This window comes from Camelus dromedarius, chromosome 36 (genome assembly GCF_036321535.1).
Source record: "Camelus dromedarius isolate mCamDro1 chromosome 36, mCamDro1.pat, whole genome shotgun sequence".
NCBI lineage: Eukaryota > Metazoa > Chordata > Mammalia > Artiodactyla > Camelidae > Camelus > Camelus dromedarius.
Window position 1 is genome coordinate 8,941,124 of NC_087471.1, and position 23,050 is coordinate 8,964,173.

At 41.3% G+C, this 23,050-nt stretch overlaps 1 protein-coding gene across 1 annotated transcript in view; it reads left to right on the forward strand.

Moving 5' to 3' along the window:
* The first annotated feature begins 214 nt into the window (after positions 1-214).
* The window catches only part of ELP3 (elongator acetyltransferase complex subunit 3), an 80,940-nt gene continuing 58,104 nt past the window's right edge, over positions 215-23,050 (forward strand). Inside the window, exons 1-7 of the mRNA XM_010995418.3 lie at positions 215-328; positions 3,037-3,136; positions 5,651-5,789; positions 12,140-12,210; positions 12,993-13,056; positions 14,751-14,819; positions 17,236-17,390. Coding sequence (XP_010993720.2) covers positions 310-328; positions 3,037-3,136; positions 5,651-5,789; positions 12,140-12,210; positions 12,993-13,056; positions 14,751-14,819; positions 17,236-17,390 — 617 coding nt within the window. The 5' untranslated portion in view covers positions 215-309. The remainder of the gene's footprint in view (positions 329-3,036; positions 3,137-5,650; positions 5,790-12,139; positions 12,211-12,992; positions 13,057-14,750; positions 14,820-17,235; positions 17,391-23,050) is intronic.

Below are 23,050 nucleotides of genomic sequence, written 5' to 3' on the forward strand. Positions count from 1 at the left end.
AGATTCAGCTTTCTAACTTGCAAGCGGCGATGGCGTTAAGACGCTAGCATCCTACAAGCCTGAGACCCAGCCGCAGGACCCCAGCCGCAGGACCCCAGCCGCAGCGTTTCCCCGCCTCCCGCCGGCTCCGCGAACCGCCGCCGGGAGGGGGGGCGGACCTTTGCGCGCGCTGTTTTCTGGGAACAACTTTACGGTACGTTGACCGTCGTTTTACGACAGGACAGGGTTGCTTTATGGCTGTTAATTTACCCCGAGGTCCGAGCTAGTAGATCCAGTACCTGGGGTGGCGGCTGCTACGACATCGGAGAAATGAGGCAGAAGCGGAAAGGTGCGAAGGGGAGGGAGGATGTGGGAAGGTGGGAAAGGGGCGAGCCCGGGCCGGCAGGCGCTAGAGCCAGTTATTCCCTCGGGAATCCGCTACCTGACCTGACCAGTGGCCCCACCACCTGTCTGCCCCAGACCCCTGCTTTCTCGTTTAACCTTTTGTACTTTTTAAGCCAACCTATCCTTACCTTCCGTTTTTGGCAGTCACTTGGTGTCTTTTGCGTAAATGATAAGAAAAGCTTTATTCCAAGGTATGCCCTCCAAGAAGTTAACGTGGTCGGTAGATCTAACGCGTTCTGGGACTCCTAATTTGCTAACATTTGTTTTACGGCACATTTCGCTTGTTTTTTTGAGGGTTTTTTTTGTTTTGTTTTGTTTTTTAAGCTCTACGTTTAAAAAAAGAAAAAAAAAACACTGAATTATTCTTGGGTTCTGTGTGGCAGTTATGCAGTTATTCACATTTGTATTACCTCCTGAGTTAGCATTGAAAAATTCCATCTTTAGTTTTTCAACAGGTTGGAGTCAAATTTCAAGTATTTTCTCACAGATTATAGTATTATCTCTGTACACTCATTTGAGCAGTTGGCCTAATAATTAATAATGATGGTTATGATAACCATAGCTATCATTTGTCGAGCCTTTGCTAATAATTATTAGGCCAATATCATATCCATTTCACAAATGAAGAAGCTGAGAGTCAAAGAGTTAAGTAACTTTCCTCGCCCAAAATTATACTTAGAAAGTGAAACTGGATGGTCAGGCTGTCTCTATGAACCCCCAAACAAAAAAAATTTTTTAAAGATAAATAAATCTGTCCTTAATCACTATTCCTCTTGGCATCACCTGCAATTTCTTGAAACAACAATTCCAAGTGTTAAAAATTACCTTCAGTTGCCTTGTAGCATCAAATTCTACATGCCCCAGATAAGTCATCTCACTAACTTGCTCCTCCTGGGGGTGTCAGGCCAGACAGCTTTTACACTTTTAACTTTATCACCAAGCCCTGTTAGTTCTTATTTAGAAATTGCCTCTTTAAATAGCCCTCATCATTCCAGCCACCATCCTCCTCATCCACCTTCATCAAGAACTAATATTCAAATAATACTTTGGCTTTCATAGATATAATATTTCAGTTGATTCTTACAGTGGTCTTGGTCTTAAAGTATTCTTTAAGACATAATGCTGCTGCCCACTTAACAGACTACAGTACAGTGTAAACATAACTTTCACATGCACTGGGAAACCAAATGATTCGTGACTTGCTTTATTGTATTCGCTTTATTGTGGTGGTCTAGAACCGAATCTTCAGTATCTCTGAGGTTTGCCTGTATTTTTATCACCTGAATCCCCTTTTGCCCTCCAAATAATTCTTACGCAGACCCTCAATACATAAACAGTTGAAAGCCCAGCTGCTTTGGTTGAAATGGAGAAAAAGGCCCTCCCTGACCTTCCTCTCCCGCTCCCAGCCCCCTCCCACTGCCGCCAACCCTCCCTCCGCTCCACGGCCCCCCTCGGGTGCCTTTGTAGAACTCCAAAGTGCTGAGTTACACGGTTTAGAAAACACTTAGCCCTTGATTATAGATAAACTTCTTTTTCTTTCAGATTGTTTTATATGTGTTAGCTTTGCCTCATTGAGTTAGAGGCGGCTTGGTACAGTGAAGAAAAGCATGTGACTTGCGGAGAAAAGACCTGATTTTGAGTCTTAACTATACCACTTACTGTGGTGTCTTACCTTGCCTTAATTTCTCACGTCTGTAAAGTGGTATAACAATACCCACCTGGCTGTATTGTTGTGAGGTTTCGAACGAGATGAAGTAATGAAGGGCTCTGTCGGCGCCAGGTTTCTCATCCGTGCTAGTCTCTGTTGCCTTCATTATCTGCACACCTGCTTTCTCTCCAGGCAGGAGGCATGCTCGTGAGCACTCCCAAGTTGAAATCTCACAGCTTCTATCACTGGAGAGGGACTGGTGTTTTTTGCCTTGAGAAAAAGAGCTCAGATTGGCCTGACTTGGATAGATACCCATCCTTGAACCAGTCAGCCTTAACTGGGGAGGCGGGGGAGGGGTCGTGTAGGAACACATCAGCTTCTGCTGTTGCCTTGTAGATGAGGAGGGAGGCCTCAGTTGCCAGGAGAAGGTTGGGATGGTGGACAGACTATATCTCAGAGGTGCATTAAGATCTGTAGGCAAGTATAGACCCACATCTTTTTATTTCAAAATAGCATTATGTTGCTTTGTAATTCTGTTCTGCGGATACCTGGATTTTGGTTTCAGCTGCACCCCTGGTGGCATTTTAATGAGACAGGCAAATATTCCTGTTCCATCTACCTCACTCTGTTCTGAGAATCATGAAATAATGCATCTAAATATCATTATGAATCTGGAGATAAAGGGAAGCTATTTTAACTACTTGGGTCCTTTCCTGTGTGATAGGGTTCTTTTTCCTCATGCTTGTCTCTACTCTTTCCTGTATCATTCTCATGGTGTCTGTGCTTCTAAAGTGAGCTTTTCCCATATATAGGTGTAGGCAGGTTTCCTTTAAGTTAAAGATACAAAATATATGATCAAATTGTAAACAAAGTTTTAGTGTCTCATGAACTTGAGCTACTCATTTGGCATGATTGAAATGATTTTGGAAGGAAAATTGCTAATAAGTACAAAAGTCTGTACTGAATAATATGATTTTTTACATTGTTAAATATTGTCTTTCCAGGAGATCTCAGCCCTGCTGAGCTAATGATGCTGACCATAGGAGATGTTATTAAACAGCTAATTGAAGCCCACGAACAGGGGAGAGACATTGACCTAAATAAGTAAGTTCATCTATAAGGGTAGTCTTGTTCTGGGGGAGCAGATGTCTTTGATGAATTTATCAGATACAACTGGTTCTAGCTCACATTTCATTTTTCAGTTGAGAATTTAGCTTTCTGCCCTGTTCTGTCAATTATTTATGGCAAAATCGTCTCATGGCCTAATAGTACTAATAAATTCTAACATTTCTTGGGCATTTACTATATTCCAGTCACTGTTGGTAGCGCAGTATATGTATTTGCTCAGCTGATCCTCTCAAAAACTATGAGGTTGGTGCATACGTCACCCTCATGACACATGGGTCTCCTGAGACAGAGACAGGTTAAATAATTTGTCCAAGAGTAAATAAGTAGTAATTGGCAGAGCTGGGATTTGGAATTAGGTCGCCTGTCTCCAGAGCCCATGTTCTGTTCTTCTGTGCTGCCCCACTGCACATCTTTCTCTCTTCCCTGTCATCTCAGAGGAAGTGGTAGCTCTCTCCCAGGAGACCCTCTCTTTGGGGACTTTGATCTAATCCACCCCTTCCTTACTGGAGATCCTCTATGAATGTTCATCCACTTGCTCGCCACAGTCATGTTCAGTTTTGACTTGCTACATCCTCAAGTAAGGCTGGTCCTTCCTCTCTGCATCTGTTTATTACTGTGTATTCACTGTGTAGATCTGCTCTAGTGAGAGGGTTCCCTCCCACTCCCAAGTCGTCAGTGGTCTAATCACAACACACATGACTTTTTTTTAGACCCTGTCTTCTGTTACTGAGATACTGCAGTAATTTTCCTCTTCCTTGGAACATTGTGCTTGATAAACATTTGCTAAAGAAATAAATAAGTAACTCTTCTTTTTTTTTTTTTTTAACTATGAAGACATTATGTTTTATTGATTTTTCTACCAAGTGTTTAGCAGAGTTGTTCTTTTCCTGTTTTTGTTGTCTCTACCCCTAATTATACAAATCTTTTCTTTCTTATGAACATCTCCCCTTCTTGTATATTTTTGTCATTCTCTTGAATTTAGCACATCTAAAGCTAAAGCTAACATCTTCCTTAAAACCAGCTTCAACTCAGGTGTCCTCTTTACCTAATTGTTTTAACCTTCACCCAGGCTTGAAACTATAGTGTCGTCTTTGAGGCTTTTTCCTTAGGTCCAGTTGCGGTCTAAATTTTGTCTAGTCTTTCTTCATTGTGACTCTCACTTCCATTCCATCCCTTTTTAAACTTCTTTACTGTTAAATTGAAAATCTCTTGCTTTCCATCAAGTTGGTCTACCCCTAGTCCTTAAAATATGTGCATTCCTGGTTTTGCATCTTCACATGAGCCAGCCTGTCTGCTCTTGGTGTCCCCTCTATGTCTTTACTGCCTGTCTGAAGTGTACTCTTTTTTCTGTGCACATGACTTATCTCCACAGCACACACTAAGTTCCTCTCTTGACCTGTGGAAGCATTCATTGTTGTGTGTGTGTTTTATTACGTGTGTTTTTATTACTTGTAGATTATTTTTGTGTCTGCCTGTCTGCAAACATGCAGCCATAGAGTGCAAAACGGCGATGCCTTATACCTCCTGACCTGCCAAGTACTTAGGTAGCCTCTTGTACTGGTCAGGTACCCAGTAAGCATTTGTTGAAATGATTCAAACACCCCATAATATTTCTAGATGGATTACAATGAGAAGATAAAGTGGCTATTAGGATATGGCATGCAGCCACAAAGAAAAGAAAAGCTGGTAAAATTATAGAGGAAAGCGAGGAATTATTAGTTGGGGTAAAGGTTACTTCTGGGGGTTAGGGACAGGGTTACAGTCAGGAAGGGGCAAACAGGGGTCTCTCTGTCTTGGAGTGCGATTACGCAAGTGGTTGCTTTATAGTTGTTAAAGTATGTTTTATGTTCTATTCTTTATGTATATAGTACTTTGTATCAGAAAAAGTTTTAAAACACTTTAAAAAATACATAGTTTATTTTCTTTTTGGTTTTACATAGATTGGCTTAAATTGTTTTGTTTTGTTTTGGCCTGAGACAGTGGTTTGCAACCAGGCAGCCAAGTTTGCAACCATGACCCCCCACTTCTCCCACCCTCTTGGCAATGTCTGGAGGCATTTTGGGTTGTTACAGTGGGAAGACAGGGTGCTAGTGGGTACAGGCCAAGGTTGCTGCTACACATCCTCCAGTGTACTGAACAGTTCCCTGGGACAGAATTAACCTGATCCCAAAGGCAGTAACGCTGAGGTTGAGAAAAGGGTAGACTCCTTTGAGGCTGGAGCACGACTTCGAACGAGACTTCCGTTGTGTCACTGTCCTGGGCCCCCTCGCTGTAGTCATCTCGTTTTCTTTCTTATACTCCAGAGTGAGCACAGGAAGTCACGGATTTTGTTCTTCTATTTCCCTGATAGTTGCAAATGTTAAAGCCACTATTGTCATCTGGTGGGAGGGGGGAATGACAGGAGTTGTTGGTGTTATTCGTAGGTTATCCTGCTGGTAGCTTGCCCTTGAACTATTGTGACTTTGATAATGCTGGATGCTTTCCTTTCAGGGTGAAAACCAGGACAGCTGCCACCTACGGCCTTTCAGCACAGCCCCGCCTGGTGGACATCATTGCTGCCGTCCCGCCTCAGTACCGCAAGGTCTTGGTCCCCAAGTTAAAGGCAAAACCCATCAGAACTGCCAGTGGGGTGAGTGATTCAATTCATTAAATACTGATTGTGTATCTGTTCTGCCACAGATCCCTGCCTCCATGTAACGCCCGGTAGTGAGGCGGAGGTCGGGGATTCAGACTGATAACATCCATGTGTTACGACATATGCTGGAGTGGAGACGTGCAGAATGCTAGGAGGGCAGAGAGGGAAAAAATTCGTTGTGCTTAAAGGAGTAGATGACATTTTGGATTTTGGTGTCTTTAAATGTATAGATGAGGTTTGGTGACGATCATAAGATGATAGCTATTGTTGGCCATCTTAAGCTCGTGGTTTATAAGATTGATACTTACAGGGGGTACTTTTAAAAGTTGCAGTGGTGCAAAGTCGATCTGTATGTGGTAACCGTGAAATAGTTGACACTGTGAATGTGTAGAGTGACGGGGGAGTCCAGGGGATGAGATGTCCCTGCAGTAAGAGGGACAAGGGAAAGCCCAAGAGAAAGCATGGGGCTTGCTTGATGTATAAATGGTGCTCCTATAAGCAGAGAAGAGCAGGCTCAAAGGGGAATGGGAGCAAGGGCACAGGACCTAAGGCACAGAAGTAAATAATCTAAGAGGGGGGGGGGGGGGGTGTGTGTGTGTGTGTGTGTGTGTGTGTGTGTGTGTGTGTGTGTGTGTGTGTGTGTGTGCGCGCGCGCGCGCGCGTGCGCACACGAGCAAGGAACCATAAGTGTACCAGGCTCATTGGGTTTGACAGTTCATTTTTGAAAGCAGCAGGACTGGAGTGAAGAGTTAGTTTGTGATCAGCTTGTAAAAGATCTTAAATGTCCTGCAAAGAAGGCAGATGATAGGAAACAGCTTAAAAAATTTTTTTGAGAAGGGGAGTGATAGGAACCAAATAGATTTTCAGAAAATTAATTTGTATGTAAGATGTAGGGTAGGTTGGAGACAAAAAGATCAATTGAGATGCCTTTGGTTTGACCTGGATGTGGTGTGTTAAGAGCCTGAATTAAGGCAGGGCCTCTAGGATAAAAAGGATGAGTGTGAAAGGGAAGAATTGATTTAACCTGATCCCAAAGAAGGATTTGGACCCTCCTAAAACATAGCATCCAGAATCGGAGTTCTGTGTTCCTGATGTGATCTGAAAAGTTCAGTCTGATGTTTGTTTTCGTGGATTTTTTTTTAATAATCTAGTTTTTTTGTTTTTATTGAATGAAAGATTCTTTAACAATTCTGTAGTACCTTACAGTCTGTTATTTGGATGGGGATGTTATACTCCTAGTAAATGCAGCTTAATACTGACTTGTTTAGTAGCCCTGTCTCCTGGATCCTGTGACATTTGTGTCTAACTAAACCCCAGAACTTTTACATACAGTATACCTACCACCAATCCCAGTCTCTCCTCCTTTGTATTTAAGTATTCTTGTTTGTACCTAATGTGAAAGCCTCTTTCAGAAAAACTAATAGTTCTAAACCCCTCTCTTTCCATTCCTCACCCCCCACCCCCGCCCCGGGCAAGCACTTGTAAGTCTTTTAGGACTTTTAAGTCTTAGCTGATTTCTTGGCGTTTACTTCCATATCCCTAAATGGCACGCTTTGTAGATGTGTTGAATGTTCAGTTTTCAGCATTATGTATGAGCTTGCCACTGTGGAAGACACAGATTTAGCAGCTTTTCAACTTGACCCACACACCTGGCTTCTGTGACACCTCTCTGTACTCCTCCTGCCTGGGATCGTTTTTGGTTTTGAGAGCTCCTCCTGTTCTGCTCGCCTCTAGAAATGGATGTTTTCTGTGGTCCTGGGCCCGCTGTTTTTAGTGCTGTATGTGCATTCTTTGGTGATCTCACCCACTGACAGTTTGAAGTATTGCCGTTTGCGGACTCCCAGCTCCAGCCTCTCCCCAAGCTTCACATTCAAGTCAAACTGCCTGTCGGACATCTCTCCTCTGATTCCTGTGACCCTCAGGTACAACATGACCAAACCTCAAACTTGCTCACTCATCGTTCTTGTCCATCTTAGTTCAGGGTGCCCTATCTGCCCAGTGTCCAAAAGATACAAAATTGTCTGTTCCTACCACCATGGGTAGGAGTGTTTTGGCCTTTCCTATTTCTCGTCTAGACAATTTCAGGCATTTCCTAGCTGGCCTGCTTTGTCTGACCTGCACCAAATCCATCTTTACAGTGTCAGGAGGGTGACCTATTAAAAATACCCGAAGGACACAGCTGGTTGTCATTCCCTCACTGCTGTGCACTGTAACCTCCATGCTTTTATTCCTGCTGTCAGTGTAGTGCTTTGTTTTTATTTTTGTTTTTTATAGAGCAGCTCTAGGCTTACAGAAAAACTGAGCAGAAAGCACACAGTTCCCACATACTTCCTCTCCCTCTTCCCCACGTTGCCCTCTTATTAGTACTTTGCGTTGATCTGGTACATTTGTTACAACTGATGAACCAAAATTGCTGCAGTATTATTAACCGAAGCCTGGAGTTGACATCAGGGTCACTCACAGTGTTGTACATTCTGTGGGTTTTACCAAATGGATGATGTCACGTATCCACCATTAACGGTGTCATACGTAATAGTCTGGCTGTCCTGAAACTCCCTTAATCATCCTTTCCTCTGCTTCATAGACCTTTGGCAACCACTGATCTGTTTACTGTCTCTGTAGTTTTGCCTTTTCCAGAATGCTATAAAGTTGAAATCAGTGTGTTTTGTAGCCTTTTCAGAATGGCTTCTGTCACTTAGCAATGTGCATTTAAGGTTGCACCATGTCTTTTTGTCACTTGATATATAGCTCATTTCTTTTTAGTGCTGAATAATATTCCACTCCGAGTGTGCTATAGTTTGTTTATCCACGCACCTCTTGAAGGACATCTCAGCTGCTTCCAATTTCTGGCAATTATGATGAACAAAGCTGCGGTAAACATTTGTGTGAAGGTTTTTGTGTACACACAAGTTTTCAACTCATTTGGGTAAATAAATACCTAGGTGCATGATTGGTAGGTCATATGGTAAGACTATGTTTAGCTTTGTGAGAAACTGCCATGCTGTCTTCCAAAGTGGCCGCACCATTTTGCGTTCCCGCCAGCAGTGAATGGGGGTTCCTGTTGCTCCACATGCTCGCCAGCATTTGATGTTGTCAGTGCTCTGAATTTTGGCCATTTTGGTAGATAGAGTGCTGTCTCATTGCTTTAATTTGCAATCCCCAGAGGACCCACAATGTTGAGTATCTTATGTACTCATTTTGCCTTTTGTGTGTCTTCTTTGGTGACATGCCTGTTCACATCTTTTGCCCTATTCCTAACTGGATTGTTTGGTTTTTTATTGTGAAGTTTTAAGAGGCTTTTTTGTGTGTGTATTTAAGATGTATGTCTTTTATCAGACATGTGTTTTGTAAATATTTCCTCCCAGTCTGTGACATGTCTTTTTAGTATCTTTCTCAGAGCAGAACTTTCGAGCTTTAATGTAGTCTGACTTCAGCTTTTTCTTTGGTGGGTCGCGTTTTTAGTGTTGTATCTAAAAACTCATTGCAAAACCCAGAGTCATCGAGGTATTCTCCTGTGTCATCTTCTAGTAGTTTCCTAGTTTTGCATGTACGCTTAGGTCTGTGGTCCATTTCGAGTTTGTATTTGAGTTTTTGTTTGTTTTGCTTTGTTTTGTTTGTTCTTTTGAACAGCATGACTTTTTATCATCTGGAGTAGTATCTTTATTAATTACAGCAGTAACTACCGTTCGTTGCCCACCTGTTAGATACCAAGCACTGTGCTGGTGTGTTTTCTAACTTAATCCTCAAAACGGTTTTGAGGGTAGGTAGTACTGTCTTCATGTCACAAAATAGGAAAATATACAGTAAGAGGCAGAGAAAAGATTCAAAGCTTCACCTCTCTGGCTGACTTTTAAAGTCATTGCTTTTTCTACCTTATGAATAATTTTTAAACTATCTTCTGCAAAACTGCAGGATGCTTGCAAGTTTTTTAGGAGCTACTGTGGGGAATAATAGGGAAGCTGTGGGAGCAGATCCCATCTCTGCTTCACCCAGGCCCGGTGCTTTTCCTCTCCTCTGTAAATTGAGATTTAAGCAAAACGTTATGGGAAAGGAGAGCTCTGCCGCTTAACAAATGTTTGGAAACGACTGCACGTTGCTCCCCTGGTCCCCACTCCCCCGCCTTCTTAGCGCGGGTCACTCATCCTCAGCATGCTTGTCGGTCCCTTGGAGAGGCATCCCTGACTCCCCTGGTCAGGGCTAATTAATTGCCTTCTTTGGGCATCTCTAGTTTTTTCTGCATGCTTCTCATATGTGGTTTTGAAATAGCCTAGTTTTTGTATGTCTTCCCTGCTGGGTAGTATGATTTCAGAGGACAGACTTAATATTTTTGTAGTCTCAGGGCCCACCTGCTGTATGGAGCTCGGAATCTGGCCTATATGTAGGCCCTCAATAAAAGATTGTGAAATTAGATTGACCTCATCAGTGGTGTTTGTGGTTGTGTCTCATTTTAAATAAAAACATTTGTTTGAAAATAGAAGTTTTTAATTCAGATTTGCAAAATGATTTTGGAGTTCCTCTAGATGACTATTCAATGATTTAAATTTTAATAATTTTTGTTATGAAAAATGATCACAGTCTTATAGAAAAGTTGAAAATCTAGTACAAAGAACACTTTCTCCCTGAACTATTTGAGTGTAAGTTTCAAAGCTGATGCCTTCGAATACTTTAGTGTATTTCCTACAAACAAGGACATTTTCTTACATCACCACAAGACAGCCATCAAAATCAGGAATTTAAAACCTATGCGTTATCATGATCTAGTCCCCAGACCTCCTTTCAGTAGCTCTTTCAAAAATGGTCTACAGGACCCAGTGCAGAGTCAGGTGCTGCGCTCGCCTGACATGTCTCTTCAGTACGGACGCTTCCTCTGTCTTTCCTTGGCTTCATCACCTTAACACTTTTGAAGATTTAGGGCAAGTTATTTTGTAGACTCCATTTGGTTTAATTAGACATTTCCTCATAACTAGATTCAGGTTTGCATCCTTGGTGGGAGTGTCACTAAAGTGAGACTGTGTTCTTACTGAATCTTACCAGGTGGGGCATAGTTTGTTGTCCTGCCACTGACGTCCACTTTGGTCAGGGTGGTGTCTGCCAGGCTTCCCCTTTCTAAAGCTATTCTTTTCCACTTCGTAATCAAGAAGTTTTGTTTGGTGAAGTACTTTGAAACTTTGTAAATATCCTGTTTCTTGTTAGACTTAGGGTTCCTCATTCCTCTGTATGAAAGAATTCATGGTTTCCTGGTTGGTGGGTCATAATCTGTTTCTATCATTATTTATTTTGATGCACAAATTTTCCCAGTTTTGACTAGTGGAAGCCCTTTCAAGCTGATTTCTGTGTCTTTTTGAAATGTCCCCATCATTGAGCAGTTTCTACCTTTCTGTCATAGTAAAGTGTTCCAGGCTCATCTTGTACTTTCTCTGCCCCAGCCCTGGAGTAAGTCATTTTTCCAAGGAGCCCTGATTTCTTTCAGTAGAGAAGGGTATTTAGAAACAAAGATCTGAGTGATAGATGTGGTCAGGACTATTAAGGTGCTGCTGCTCCCAGACCTTCTCAGCCAGCCAAGCTAGGAAATACACACATATATGCACACACACAGACATGACACATTTGCATCTATATCTGTTTGGTGTGTGTGACTGTGTGTGTGTATATATATTGAAAACAACAGTACCTTTAATTTCATCCAGCACACAGGTTCGTTCTACTTCTCTGCCTTTCCATATTTGTAACCTTCTTCTGTGGCTGGCATTCATCTTAGTGCACACCCTTATTTGACCAACTGCCCCCGTGTATAACTGGTCTTCTAACTCTGCTGTCATCTCCTTTCTCAAGTAGACGCTCTTCTTACCCCGCTGGGGCTCTGACAGACCCCTCTGAGAATATCTTACACACACTCCGAAGTCTGGCTCCAAGTTTAGTAGTCTTTGCTCTAAATATTGAGATCTAGTGGGAGGAGTTTCAGTTACAAAGGTTAGGTTTAGTTACAATTTTATAGAGTTGCATAAAGTAATTTTTTTCTTGTAGGCTATTTTAGTAAAAACAGATCAGAGAGAACAAGAGAATAAAAATCACTGTGACTTTAAAAATTATCATTTTGCCTTCAATTTATTGTAGAATAGAATACAAACTAGTATCTACAATGCATGCATACATTTTGAAGATTAATAACATTGAAAAACAATCACCTACAGCCCAGCCTAGGAAACACAGCATCACTGGTACCTTTGCAGCCCTCGTGTGCCTCTCTGACTGCAGTCCTCTCCCTCTTCTTGAGTGATAACAACTGTCCAGAACTTTGTGGTAATTATTTCATAATTACTTTTTTATTAATCTCTCTTTTACAGATTGCTGTTGTGGCTGTCATGTGCAAACCCCACAGATGTCCACACATCAGTTTTACAGGAAATATATGTGTGTGAGTATGGTGATTTTGAAAAGTCGTGTACGTGTGTGTATTTTAATTGAACCAATTAAGTCCCCCTAGAGCCTTGATCAGTGCATGCTGGTGATATTTAAAATTTTGACTTAACAGATGTGTAAGTTAGTTCTTTGAAACAAGCAGCTATCGATAGGGTATTTCAGTGCTTTAAAAATGAAACATACAAAGATTTTAATTTGTTGCAATATAGAATAAAAAATGCATAGGTTACAGAACTCAAAAGAGTAGATATGCTGTTAACTTCATAAATGAAATATGGAAATATGAGCTTCCTAAATTCCAGATGTCGGAAATTGAAAGTGAATTTGGGATCAGAATAGTATCAAAATAAGAAGTTATCCTTGTAAATAATCTTTAAATTTCTTAAAGTTAGATAATTGGAAAAATTAGCAGAAGAATATGCGTGATTCTAGGTTGGAAGAATAACGGGGAGAAAGTAGTTACCGCGAGAGCACAGTGAGCATCGTCCAAACTTAGGAAAACAGGTCCTATTATTTGCCCCTAGAAGTTTAAGCCTCTAAAATAATAGTGACTGCAACATCCTGAAAAATGACTAATAATGTTCCTTTATATGTTTCTCTTTTTACTTGCTGGTAGAAAATATAAATATTTGCAGATGCTGCAAAGGTAGAATCTTCTCTTAGGATTTGAAAATGAAGCTGGTTCAATCAGGACTTCACGGAGACCATGGATACTTGAACTAGACTGTTGGACTAAGTTCTGTATCTGACAGCCTCATTCTTTTGTTGTGTTGGCAGATACTGCCCTGGTGGACCTGATTCGGATTTTGAGTATTCAACCCAGTCTTACACTGGATACGAGGTACAGGAAAGTGAGGCTGTCTTGAGGAGGGTTACATCATGCCTTACCTAGAGTACACTTTTACAAGTACTGGCTTTCTTGGAATTTTTTTTTTCCCAAATTGCAAAAGTTACTCATTCACCAGACATTTGCTGAGTGTCTGTATTGTTCTGGTCACTGGAGAAATACTTATGAAAGCACTTATTATTAATATGTGTCAAACACTGTTCTAGGTGCTTTGTAACTTTAAACCTCGTAGCAAGATTTTGAAGGTAGACACTATTATTATCCTAGTTTTATGGAAAAGGAAACAGGCCTGGAAGCCTTAAGCAGCTGGCCCAGGGGCACACTGCTAATAAGCGACAGGGCTAGGTTTTGAATAATGCTCCTCACCAGTTCTCTGTCCTGCTTCTGCCCCCGTGAACAAACAGGCCAGGTCCCTGGTCTTGTGGAATTTACATTCTACTAGTGGGAGACAATAAAGAAACAAAAAAGAAAAAAAATATCAGGTACCAGTAAATGCTAAGCAGAAAAGTAAAATCGAGTCAGGTGTAGTAGCTGGGTGGGTACTTTAGCATTGGTGGCTGGCAAGGGGTGGTCTGAGGAGGTGACATTTAGGCGGGGCCCTGAATGACAAGAAGGAGCCTTTCAAGGGTCTTGAGAAAGAGCACCCCTCGCAGAGAGAACAGCTAGCCCCAGGGCCCCTGGCCAGAACGGCGGCGGGCGTTCTGGTGAGCAGGCGGGAGGCGGGTGGGATTGGAGAGACGGCTGGCGCGGGGGGTTGTGGGCAGGGCGTTTGGGTTTTATTAGGGGTGTCGTGAGAAGCCATAAAGGTTTACAGCGGGGGAATGTATAATCCCACACAGGTGTTTAAGAGGTCATCTGATGGCTGTGCGGGGGTGGGGTTAGAGTAGGGGCAAGAGTGAAAGCAGGAGACCAGTGAGCAGGCTCTTCAAGCGGTCGCCTCCTCAGAGGAGGTCAGCAGCCAGCAAGCCGCGTGACTTATTTTTCTTATCTATGGTTTTTCTTTTTTTTCATAGTTAAATTTTTTAAAAAGTACAAAGGAATTTGTTGGTGAAAAGGCCCCTCGCGCTGCTGTCCCTTAGCCCCCCCTTTCTCCTCCAGCCCTGTGGACAGTCAGTGCAACCCCTTTCCTATACATTCTTCAAAGGTATCATAGAGGTATTAAAATAACACATATCCTTTATCCTAATTGTTTACACAAACGTTGTCTATCAAAACCTGGCACCTTGCCTTTTTCACTTAACAGTGTATCTCAGACAACATTTTATATCAGTCTGTTGTTTCATGGCTGTAGAATATTCCATTGTGTGATCACATAAAGGCTTTTTGTTAAGCTGTACAAACTATGTTGTATTTAGTGACCTGGTTTGAAGGTTATTTTATCCCAGTAACTTTTGGGTATGTATGCACATCTGTGTCTTTGAGCAGGATAGCAGTGTGGTGACCCTGGGGATTCTGTAAGTGTTTACACAAAGATATAAATATGATCCAAGGAGATGTCTGCTTCTAAGATACTTCTGACAGCGGGAGTGGGGACCAGCCAGGTGCTATTCAGGACATTATTTGAACCCTGACAAAGCTGAGAAAGGAAGAAAGGAGCCCAAGGGAATTTTATTTTTAATACAGCTCTTTTGAAACTACTTTTTATTTTTAATTCAGTTTGGGCATAATAGGATATTTTTCCTTCTTAGCCAACCTCCATGCGAGCTATCCGTGCTAGATATGACCCTTATCTACAGACAAGACACCGAATAGAACAGGTAAGTTTTAAAAAAAAGCATTTTAAAATTGGATCTCTATACTTAGAAGGTATTATTGCTTGATTTGAGTTGGACCTGAAATAAGAACTAAAAGAGTTTTTTTCCTCTTTGTAAGTTTTTAATATCCATCTGAGAGAGGGGGACTGTTTTGCAATACCTAGCAAGGTCAAAAACTACATCCTTTGAAGACTTATTTTCTGTAAGGATTTGATAATCTCTAAAAAGTCTTTTAGTTTGTAGAAGGTCGTTTATGGTATGAAGTGTACAGAATGTAGATGTATGGAAGGTCTTAGGGTGGATTGAATCGTAGCTTCCGTAAGCCAAATGAGAAGTATGGTGACTACTTTGCTGGGGTGAGAATACGGGATTGACCGCAGAGGGATACGAGGGACTCTTGGGAGCTATGGAATTGGTCTGTGTCATGGTTGTGGTGGTGGTTACACAGTTCAACATTTATCAAAACTCATTCAACTGCACACTTAAAGTTAGTGGATTTTATTGTATATAAATTATACCTCATAACTGATTAAAAACAAGTACTACGTAAATGGCCTTGCTCTGTTCATGAAATTTGAAGATTAACACAAATTTTCTTTTGCATGATTTATTTTAAACCTGTCTGATTTAAAACTGTGAGCACTGTCCATAGTTTACAGTTGCATCTAGTAGAGCAACCAGAAAGTCTGAAATGGAAGGTGGCATGTACCGCGGTCTGTAAGTCGCTTCTGTGTTTCACTACTATTGTTAGTGAACGCCGGCCGGTTCTAACTGTCACATCGCTGTGACCCGAGCATGCGTGGCTCAGGATTGTCAGCTGGAGGAGAGGACCCCACCTGCCGGGAGCCTGCGTAGTTTCTGTACCAACTATTGCTTCAGTTTCTGTTTCAGCCATGATAGTTAATTCATTTGAAATGTTTCAGTAGAGTTCGAAATGTTTGTGTTTACCAAAAAGAAGCATGGATTTTGAGAGCTTTAGAAGCGACCAGAGACCAGTGATTCTTTCCCTAACTATAAAGGCACTGGAATCACCTGAGTGACTTTCCAAAATACATGCCGATCTTCCCCCCTGGAGTTCTGATTAAGTCTGGCTTAGGGTCCGGGCAAGATATTTTGAAAAGGCTACCAGTAAGATTTTGTTGTTTGTACTTTGTAAGCAACCATAGTTGTATTCTTTCAGTGTTGATGGCTCTATACATGTACTTATGTATATATGTATATTCGTATGCATGCGTGTGCAGGCACATAAACATATATGTGTGTATAAATTATTCTCTGCCATTTTCAGGGACAAGTATAAAAGTAACTTTTTACCCATATTAAGTGTAGGCATCCTTTTTACACAGTACATTCGAGTTCATAATTTGTAGTCTACTTACCTAGTTTTTCTCAATTCTAAGATCTGGCAAGAAATTTTAATACCTGTTTTTAAAAATTAGAATCTTGGCTTATTGGGGTTGACAAAATGAAAGATCTGTACCATTCCATCTCCTAGTAGAGGAGACAATGTATTTTGGGGATTTTTTTGGTTTTTTTAAAATATATTTTTATTGAAGTACATTCAGTTTACAGTGTGTGTCAATTTCTGGTGTACAGCACAATACTCCAGTCACATAGGAACGTACATATATTCATTTTCATGTTCTTCACCATAGGTTACTGCAATATACTGAATATGGTTCCCTGTGCTATATACAGTATAAGCTTGCTATCTATTTTATATATATTAGTATCTGCAAATCTCAGACTCACAGTTTATCCCTTCCCACCCTCTTCCCCCACTGGTAACCATAAGTTTGTTTTCTGTATCTGTGAGGGAGACATTGCATTTCAGATTTTATCAATCAGACTTTAATCTTCTCTCTCCCCTACTCCCAGCCACGCCCCCAAAGCAGGCTTGGGTGCCACCTGTGCCCAGGATCCTCACAATTGATTTAAAGCTTTGAAGTTTTGAGTTAAAACTACTTTCTTAATGTTTCTTTCTAATCTAGCGTTCTCTTTCATTTACAGCAAGGCCTGAGTATGTTGCAGATAGTCAGCTTTTTTGTACCCAATGCTTACCGCAAAGTCTGGCATAAAATACATAATCAGTAAATATTTGTTCTATTACACTGTGTTATATTTGCCTTTACTGCTCTGTAATTTATGTTCTATGTTTTTAAACTTTCACTTAAGTATTGACATCATACTTATTTTTTTTAATTCTCAGTCTTCCTTATTTGAGCGGTAATTTTCTTTTTTTCTTTCAGACTCTAGAGTCTTTTTTTTTTAATCTGTAGAATTCTCTTAACATGTTTCATTGCTTCTCATTTTTAAACTTTACTGATGAAAACATTGCATAATAAAATTAGAAACTTGCAGTACCCTCTTAGGGTAGTTGATTATATCCTTCTAATGCTGATGAATTTATATCTTTCAGTTAAAACAGCTTGGTCACAGTGTGGACAAAGTGGAATTTATTGTGATGGGTGGAACGTTTATGGCCCTTCCAGAAGAATACAGAGACTATTTTATTCGAAATTTACATGATGCCTTATCAGGACATACCTCCAACAATATTTACGAGGCAGTCAAGTAAGAAATTCTTGTTTTATCATATTCTCCACAGTGGTTATCAGTTTATTCTCCTAGCAGCAGCTTATGAGAATTCCTTCTGCCCTGTGTCTACATTCCTAGTTCTTTTTATTTGCATATTTTTCATAGTTGTAAGGTTAAATACATTTTCCCCCAGTTTTCTCGAGATATAATTGACTTACAGCACTGTGTATGTTTACGGCATACAGCATAATGGTTTGATTTCACATGTATCATGAAATGATGACACGATAAGTTTAGTTAACATCCATCATCTCATACAGCCCTAGTTCTTGTAGTTATTTCTGTTTTGTGGGAAAAAGGGATTATGGTTTTAAAAAGTGAGTAAGGCTCATTGGTATTATTCTCAAAAAGTCACTGTGAAGCTCTTTTCAGCCTTCGGCTGCTCTAACCTGCAGGAGTAGCTTTGATCGGGCTAGTTGAGCACTAACTAAAAGACCACTGGGAGTTCTCATTATCTGAAATGTTTAGCTGCTATAAAGTCAACAAAACATGCGACTATTATTTTAAAATTACTGTTTTATTAGTTACTATGTAATAACTATTAAATATTTTATGAGAGGGATCTCTTATTCATTTCAAATTCTAGTTGACAAAATGAGAATTATTCATTCCTTTGATACCTCAAATCTCAGTTTTTAGCAGGACAAATACTAAGGTTTCATATATAGTTCGGTGATTTAAGAAGTGAAAGTCTTAAAATAGTTCTTATTTTCAGAAGTTTCGGGAACACCCAGCTGAGTCACTGCGTGCCATTCCCTCTTACCTGCTGAGCGATTATTGAAGGCCCACTCGATACCATGCGCTGCTCTGGGCACTGAGACAGCGTGGTAAATGAGATGCGTGTTGTCCCTGCCCTTGAGGTGCTTCCATTCTGCTGGTTCAGCAAATAAACAGTCAGTGCTGTGATGGAGATCGACTGTGTGATAGGGAAGAAGTGGGTGATCCCCTGGATGAGGTGGTGATATCTAAGCTGAGACCTGAAGTGTAAGGAGGAGTCGGTCAGGCCAAGCGCAGGGAAAAAAAAAAAAAAGACAAAGGCACTAAGAAGAGGAAGAACTTGAGGTGTTCTCGGAAGAGAGAGGAGGCCAGTGGGGCTAGATTGCAGAGACCAAGGAAGAGAGTATCATGAGGTGAGCTTGAAGAGTTAGGTATGGGCCAGATTACACATGCTTTTGAGGCGTTAAAAACTTTTCCAAAATGCAGTAAGGAGATGAGTAGTTTTAAGAAGAGTGACATGTTCAGGTAGGTAAGTAAAAAGGTTGTTCTGGCTGTTGTCTGCCTAGTGGGTTAGAGTAAAAGTGGGAAACCAGACAGAAGACTGCTGTGTCCATCCCAGCTCAGATGAGGGTGGAGGCCCTAGTGATGGAGAAGAGAGGATGGGTTAGAGTTGCGTTGGTTTTTGCAACTGACAGGCTTGGATTGGGCTGTGGGTAAGAAGGAGGACGGAGTCAAGGCTGACGCCCAGGTTTTGGTTGTAGGACGTGATTGAGGGTAGTGCCGTGTACTGAGAAGGAAAGAGAGAGGGAAGAACAGGTTTGTGGGAGAAAACAACAGTTTTACTTTGGATACATTAAGTTTGAAACGCCTAGGATATGTCCAAGTGGAGAGAGCCATAAGTTGTATCAGAGACGACTGGGCTGGGCATATAAAATTGGGGGTTTTTCAGCTCAGGGATGGTATTTATAGCCATGCAAATTGATAAGGTCACCTTAGGGAGAGTTTCAGATTTCCAAGGTATACTACGAAAAAGCAATTTTTAGAGCAATTCTTCCAGTGTGAGCCCACCTGTGGGACCCGTGCACGTGTAGGTGTAAATGCGTAGAAGAGGCGGCAGAATGATGATGATCGCAGGCTTGGTCAGAGCTGAGGAGGAAGGGACGTGGGAAATGGGGGTGAAGGAGGACGTTTATGTTTATTCCATGTCCAGTGTGCTGGGCATTGTGTCAAGTGTTCATTGTTTAATGCTGATAAGACGTCTTCGAGTTAAGCGTTTAAAGTATCCCTGTGTTACAAGTGAGGCAGCTAAGGGTCAGGGATTAAGCAGACTTGCCTGAAATACACAGGGAGTTGGTGGTGGAGTGGGGCTGTGAAACCCAGAGCCTGAACGTGGCTGTAATGCAAGAGACCGTGCTGGGTGTGAAAAAAGCATGAGCGTGTGTGTGCACACCATCCATAACTTCACAATATTGGAAGAGATGTTTCTTTTTCTTGCACTCCCTCTCCTACTGCCTTCAGGCTTTGTTCTGACTTCTCTTTTATAACACGGGAGACGGGTCATATAGCTAATTATAAGATTGTTCAAATAGTGTCCCTCTTAGAGTTTTTTGGCAGGGTGATAAGTAGGACCAAATCTGCATGAACCCAAGGGTTCTTTCATTACCCTGTAGTTAAGTTCTTGGCACATAGTAGCCGTGAGCAAATGTGTGAATGAATTTTGAGCAGTGGATCTGTTGGTCAGATACTGGCAGCTAGTGACCCAGGTGGGGCTGCCTCTTAGAACTGGGGGCAGGGACATCTTTTTGTGTTCTTCCTACTTCTCCTATTCCCTTAACTTCTTTTGTTCTCTTTGGGGTTTATAAAAATGAAAAGAGTAGAGAGAGCTTTTCATAAGTTTAAGTAAATATGAAGGGTAGTTTGAGGGACCTGGGTAGAGAGTTCAGCAGCTGGGAGTGTGTGTGAGCAACCTGCTTTGCTCGATTGCCACTGGAGGATGCGACAAGTTAATTCTGTCCGTAAATCTGGACTCTCAGCAGCAGCTGGCCAGGGCGATCTCTTCATCCTGCAGGACCTTCAGTGGCAGGATGAGGTGGGACCGTGTTTTTACTGATCATTCATGAACATGAGTCATGCTTAGTAAAACGCTGAAGTCTTTCAGACTTTAGAGGAGTAATGGTGTAATGAAACTCACTCCTCTTATTTTGAAAATCAGATGATAGTTTAGAATAAAATGCATTTGGAAGAAAAACAGCCTTAATTGGTTCACAGCCCCGTGACTTTACGATGGCAGCTGTACCTGGGAGGGTTACTGACTGAAACCCGTTGAACTCTGAGAATTCCCTCGCTGGGTAATCTCTTCAGACCATCGTTGTTTCTCGTCGTGCTTGTGTATTGTATACTCTTTTCTCAGTCCAGCTGTTCTTATGTTTGCAGACCTTGCCCATTAAATGGATTTAAGCCATAAATATCTTGGACTTGTCCCACTGCCCCCAACCCCCATGCAAATTTGCCGCAAAGCTTTTTCATCTACAGTTTGGGTCCCCTGGGTCATGTGAGCTAGGCCAATTGAAGCTCTGCATAAGGGATTTTTAGGATGCAGTCAGTTTGACATTTTCATCAATTGAAACTTTAAAATTTTTGCTTTGTTCTTCATGTAAAGTTTTAGCTTTATTTTTGCAGAAATGGTCCAGAGCCCAGTGGGGTTTGTAAATTGTCTGGTTTGGGGGTGAAAATTGAGTTTTATAGTACAACTTCGGATCACAGTGTGTGTGCAGAAAAAGCCCTTCGGTGAAGAAAGCCTCTTTCTGTAGTGGACTAGGCAAAGCCAGCGTTGTTTTGCTTCTGTTCTTGAATTTACCTCAAGGGGGCAACAAACACTTTACTTTCAGATAAAAATGTTCATATGACTTGAGTCTTCATTGCAACAAATCTCATGAATGGCTCTTGGGAAGTAATAAAAGTACAATCTGGGAGCCATAAAAACCATCCATAAATGCTACACTGAATCCTGCCCACCCACGCTTGCCATGTTTTTGCTCTTTTCTCCTGGTCTCTATATTTTTATGAGATATTCTGGAAAAAGCCAGTTTTGGGCATCATGTTTCCTTTGTTGAGGTAAATTTTTACTTCCAACTCCCTATGCTAGAGTTGGTATTTGTTTTTTAGGGAAATTTTGCATACTTTGAAGAAATAGTTACCTGGTTTGCACTTTAGAACTAGAGACAGAAAACTATTTTCAAATGTTAACATCTTTGCAAAATAAAGAGCAACTCAGAGATACTGTGTTTTGAACATAACATGTTTTCTTCTAAATTTTTGGATGAGATTTTTACCTTGCTGTTCTCTAAGTTTTTTTGCACAGAGGGTATTCGTGAAAACTGGTTGGGTTACCCAAGGTGGCCCACCTCTCTCAGACACAAGGCAATGAGTTCCATGTTTATTTTGTTAGTGGTTGACATTAGGACAACTACACAGATGTAGTACTGACCTGACTAGCTTGGCATAGGTTTTTGTTTTTGTTTTTTAAGATTAATCTTAAATTAGGTTAAAAGTTATGCATTGTGACAGATGAGTCAACCATATTTAAGAGGAAAATTCTTTGTTGGAATTAGGGTCAAGTCTCAGCTCGTGTCCCTGCTTTGCTATCATGTGTCTAACCTGATTAAAGTTTTGCTTTTTTCTTTAAAGATTGAGTTAGGGTAAGGAATAGCCCTAACAAGGTGAACTTGGTTATTATTTATGACAAGTTAGTAGCAAGCAGTAAGTTTTGATCTTACGGGTGGGAACATTGGAAAGCTGAGTGAACAGAAAGTTCAAGGGCAAAGCAGGTACGGTGTCTGTGAAGGCTCGTTAAATCAAGCAAAGTGATAATCACTCATCACTATCAGCGGTAGTCTCCAAGAGCATCAGTTACTGGTGACTGTCATCCTCTAAAAATCATAGCTCTGGAGATGAAAAGGACCGGCAGCGCGATCTGAGTCACCCGTTCACCAGAACGCAAACATTGCCAAATAACTCAGAGCAACCTTTTAAAACAGTTTTATTCCTTATTAATCAGCCTTGCCCAGAAGCAGTTTTACATTCAATCCCTAATGCTCCTTGGCTGTTTTCACAAGATGCAATTTAAAAGGCTAGTTACCCGTCCAGAAGTGGTTGAGTCATACCTTCTCCCTCTGGAATTTTTAATTCATTTCCGTTCCTTCCTCTTTTTTCCCCTCCATCAATGACTTTACATCCTTCAACTGTATCTTGTGTCTTGGAAAAGCTAGAGTGCTAAGTAATCCTGGGTACCAGGCCCACAAGACGGTTTCATAGACTTGCAGCGATGAAGAAAGCGAAACAACCGAAGAAGGCCTGGAAGTGACGTCTCCTGCCTTGCTGCTCTGGCCTTATTTCTGGCAGGCCTCAGGACCGCCTGCATCTCTGGGTTTGGGCTCTAATACCCGCCCACCCCTCACTTCATGTGTTGACCACTTTTATTTCCTCCCTTGATCAACGAGATTTTCATAGATGGTGACCAGGGTCCTTAACATTGGCAGTCCGACCTAGAATACAGTCTTAGTCATGATAAAAAGAGATACTAGTTGTTTTTCTTTAAACATTTTATTTGAACCAAAAGTTGAAAGAATTTTCCAGTGAACATCACATACTTGTCGCCTCGATTCTCCAGTACTTGCATTATCCACATACTTACCCAGCTACCCATTCCTCTTTCCATCCATCAGTCCCTCTTTTTTTAAAAAATGCACTTCAAAGCAGGCTGCAGACTTTATGCACTTCTCCCCAGATGCATCATCATGCATATCAGTAGCTAGTTCGCTGTTTGTGATATTTTCTTTTCAAGTAAATTTACGTACAATGAAGCGCAGATCTTATGGGCACTATTTGATGGGTTCTGACAAATGCATATACCTGTGCGA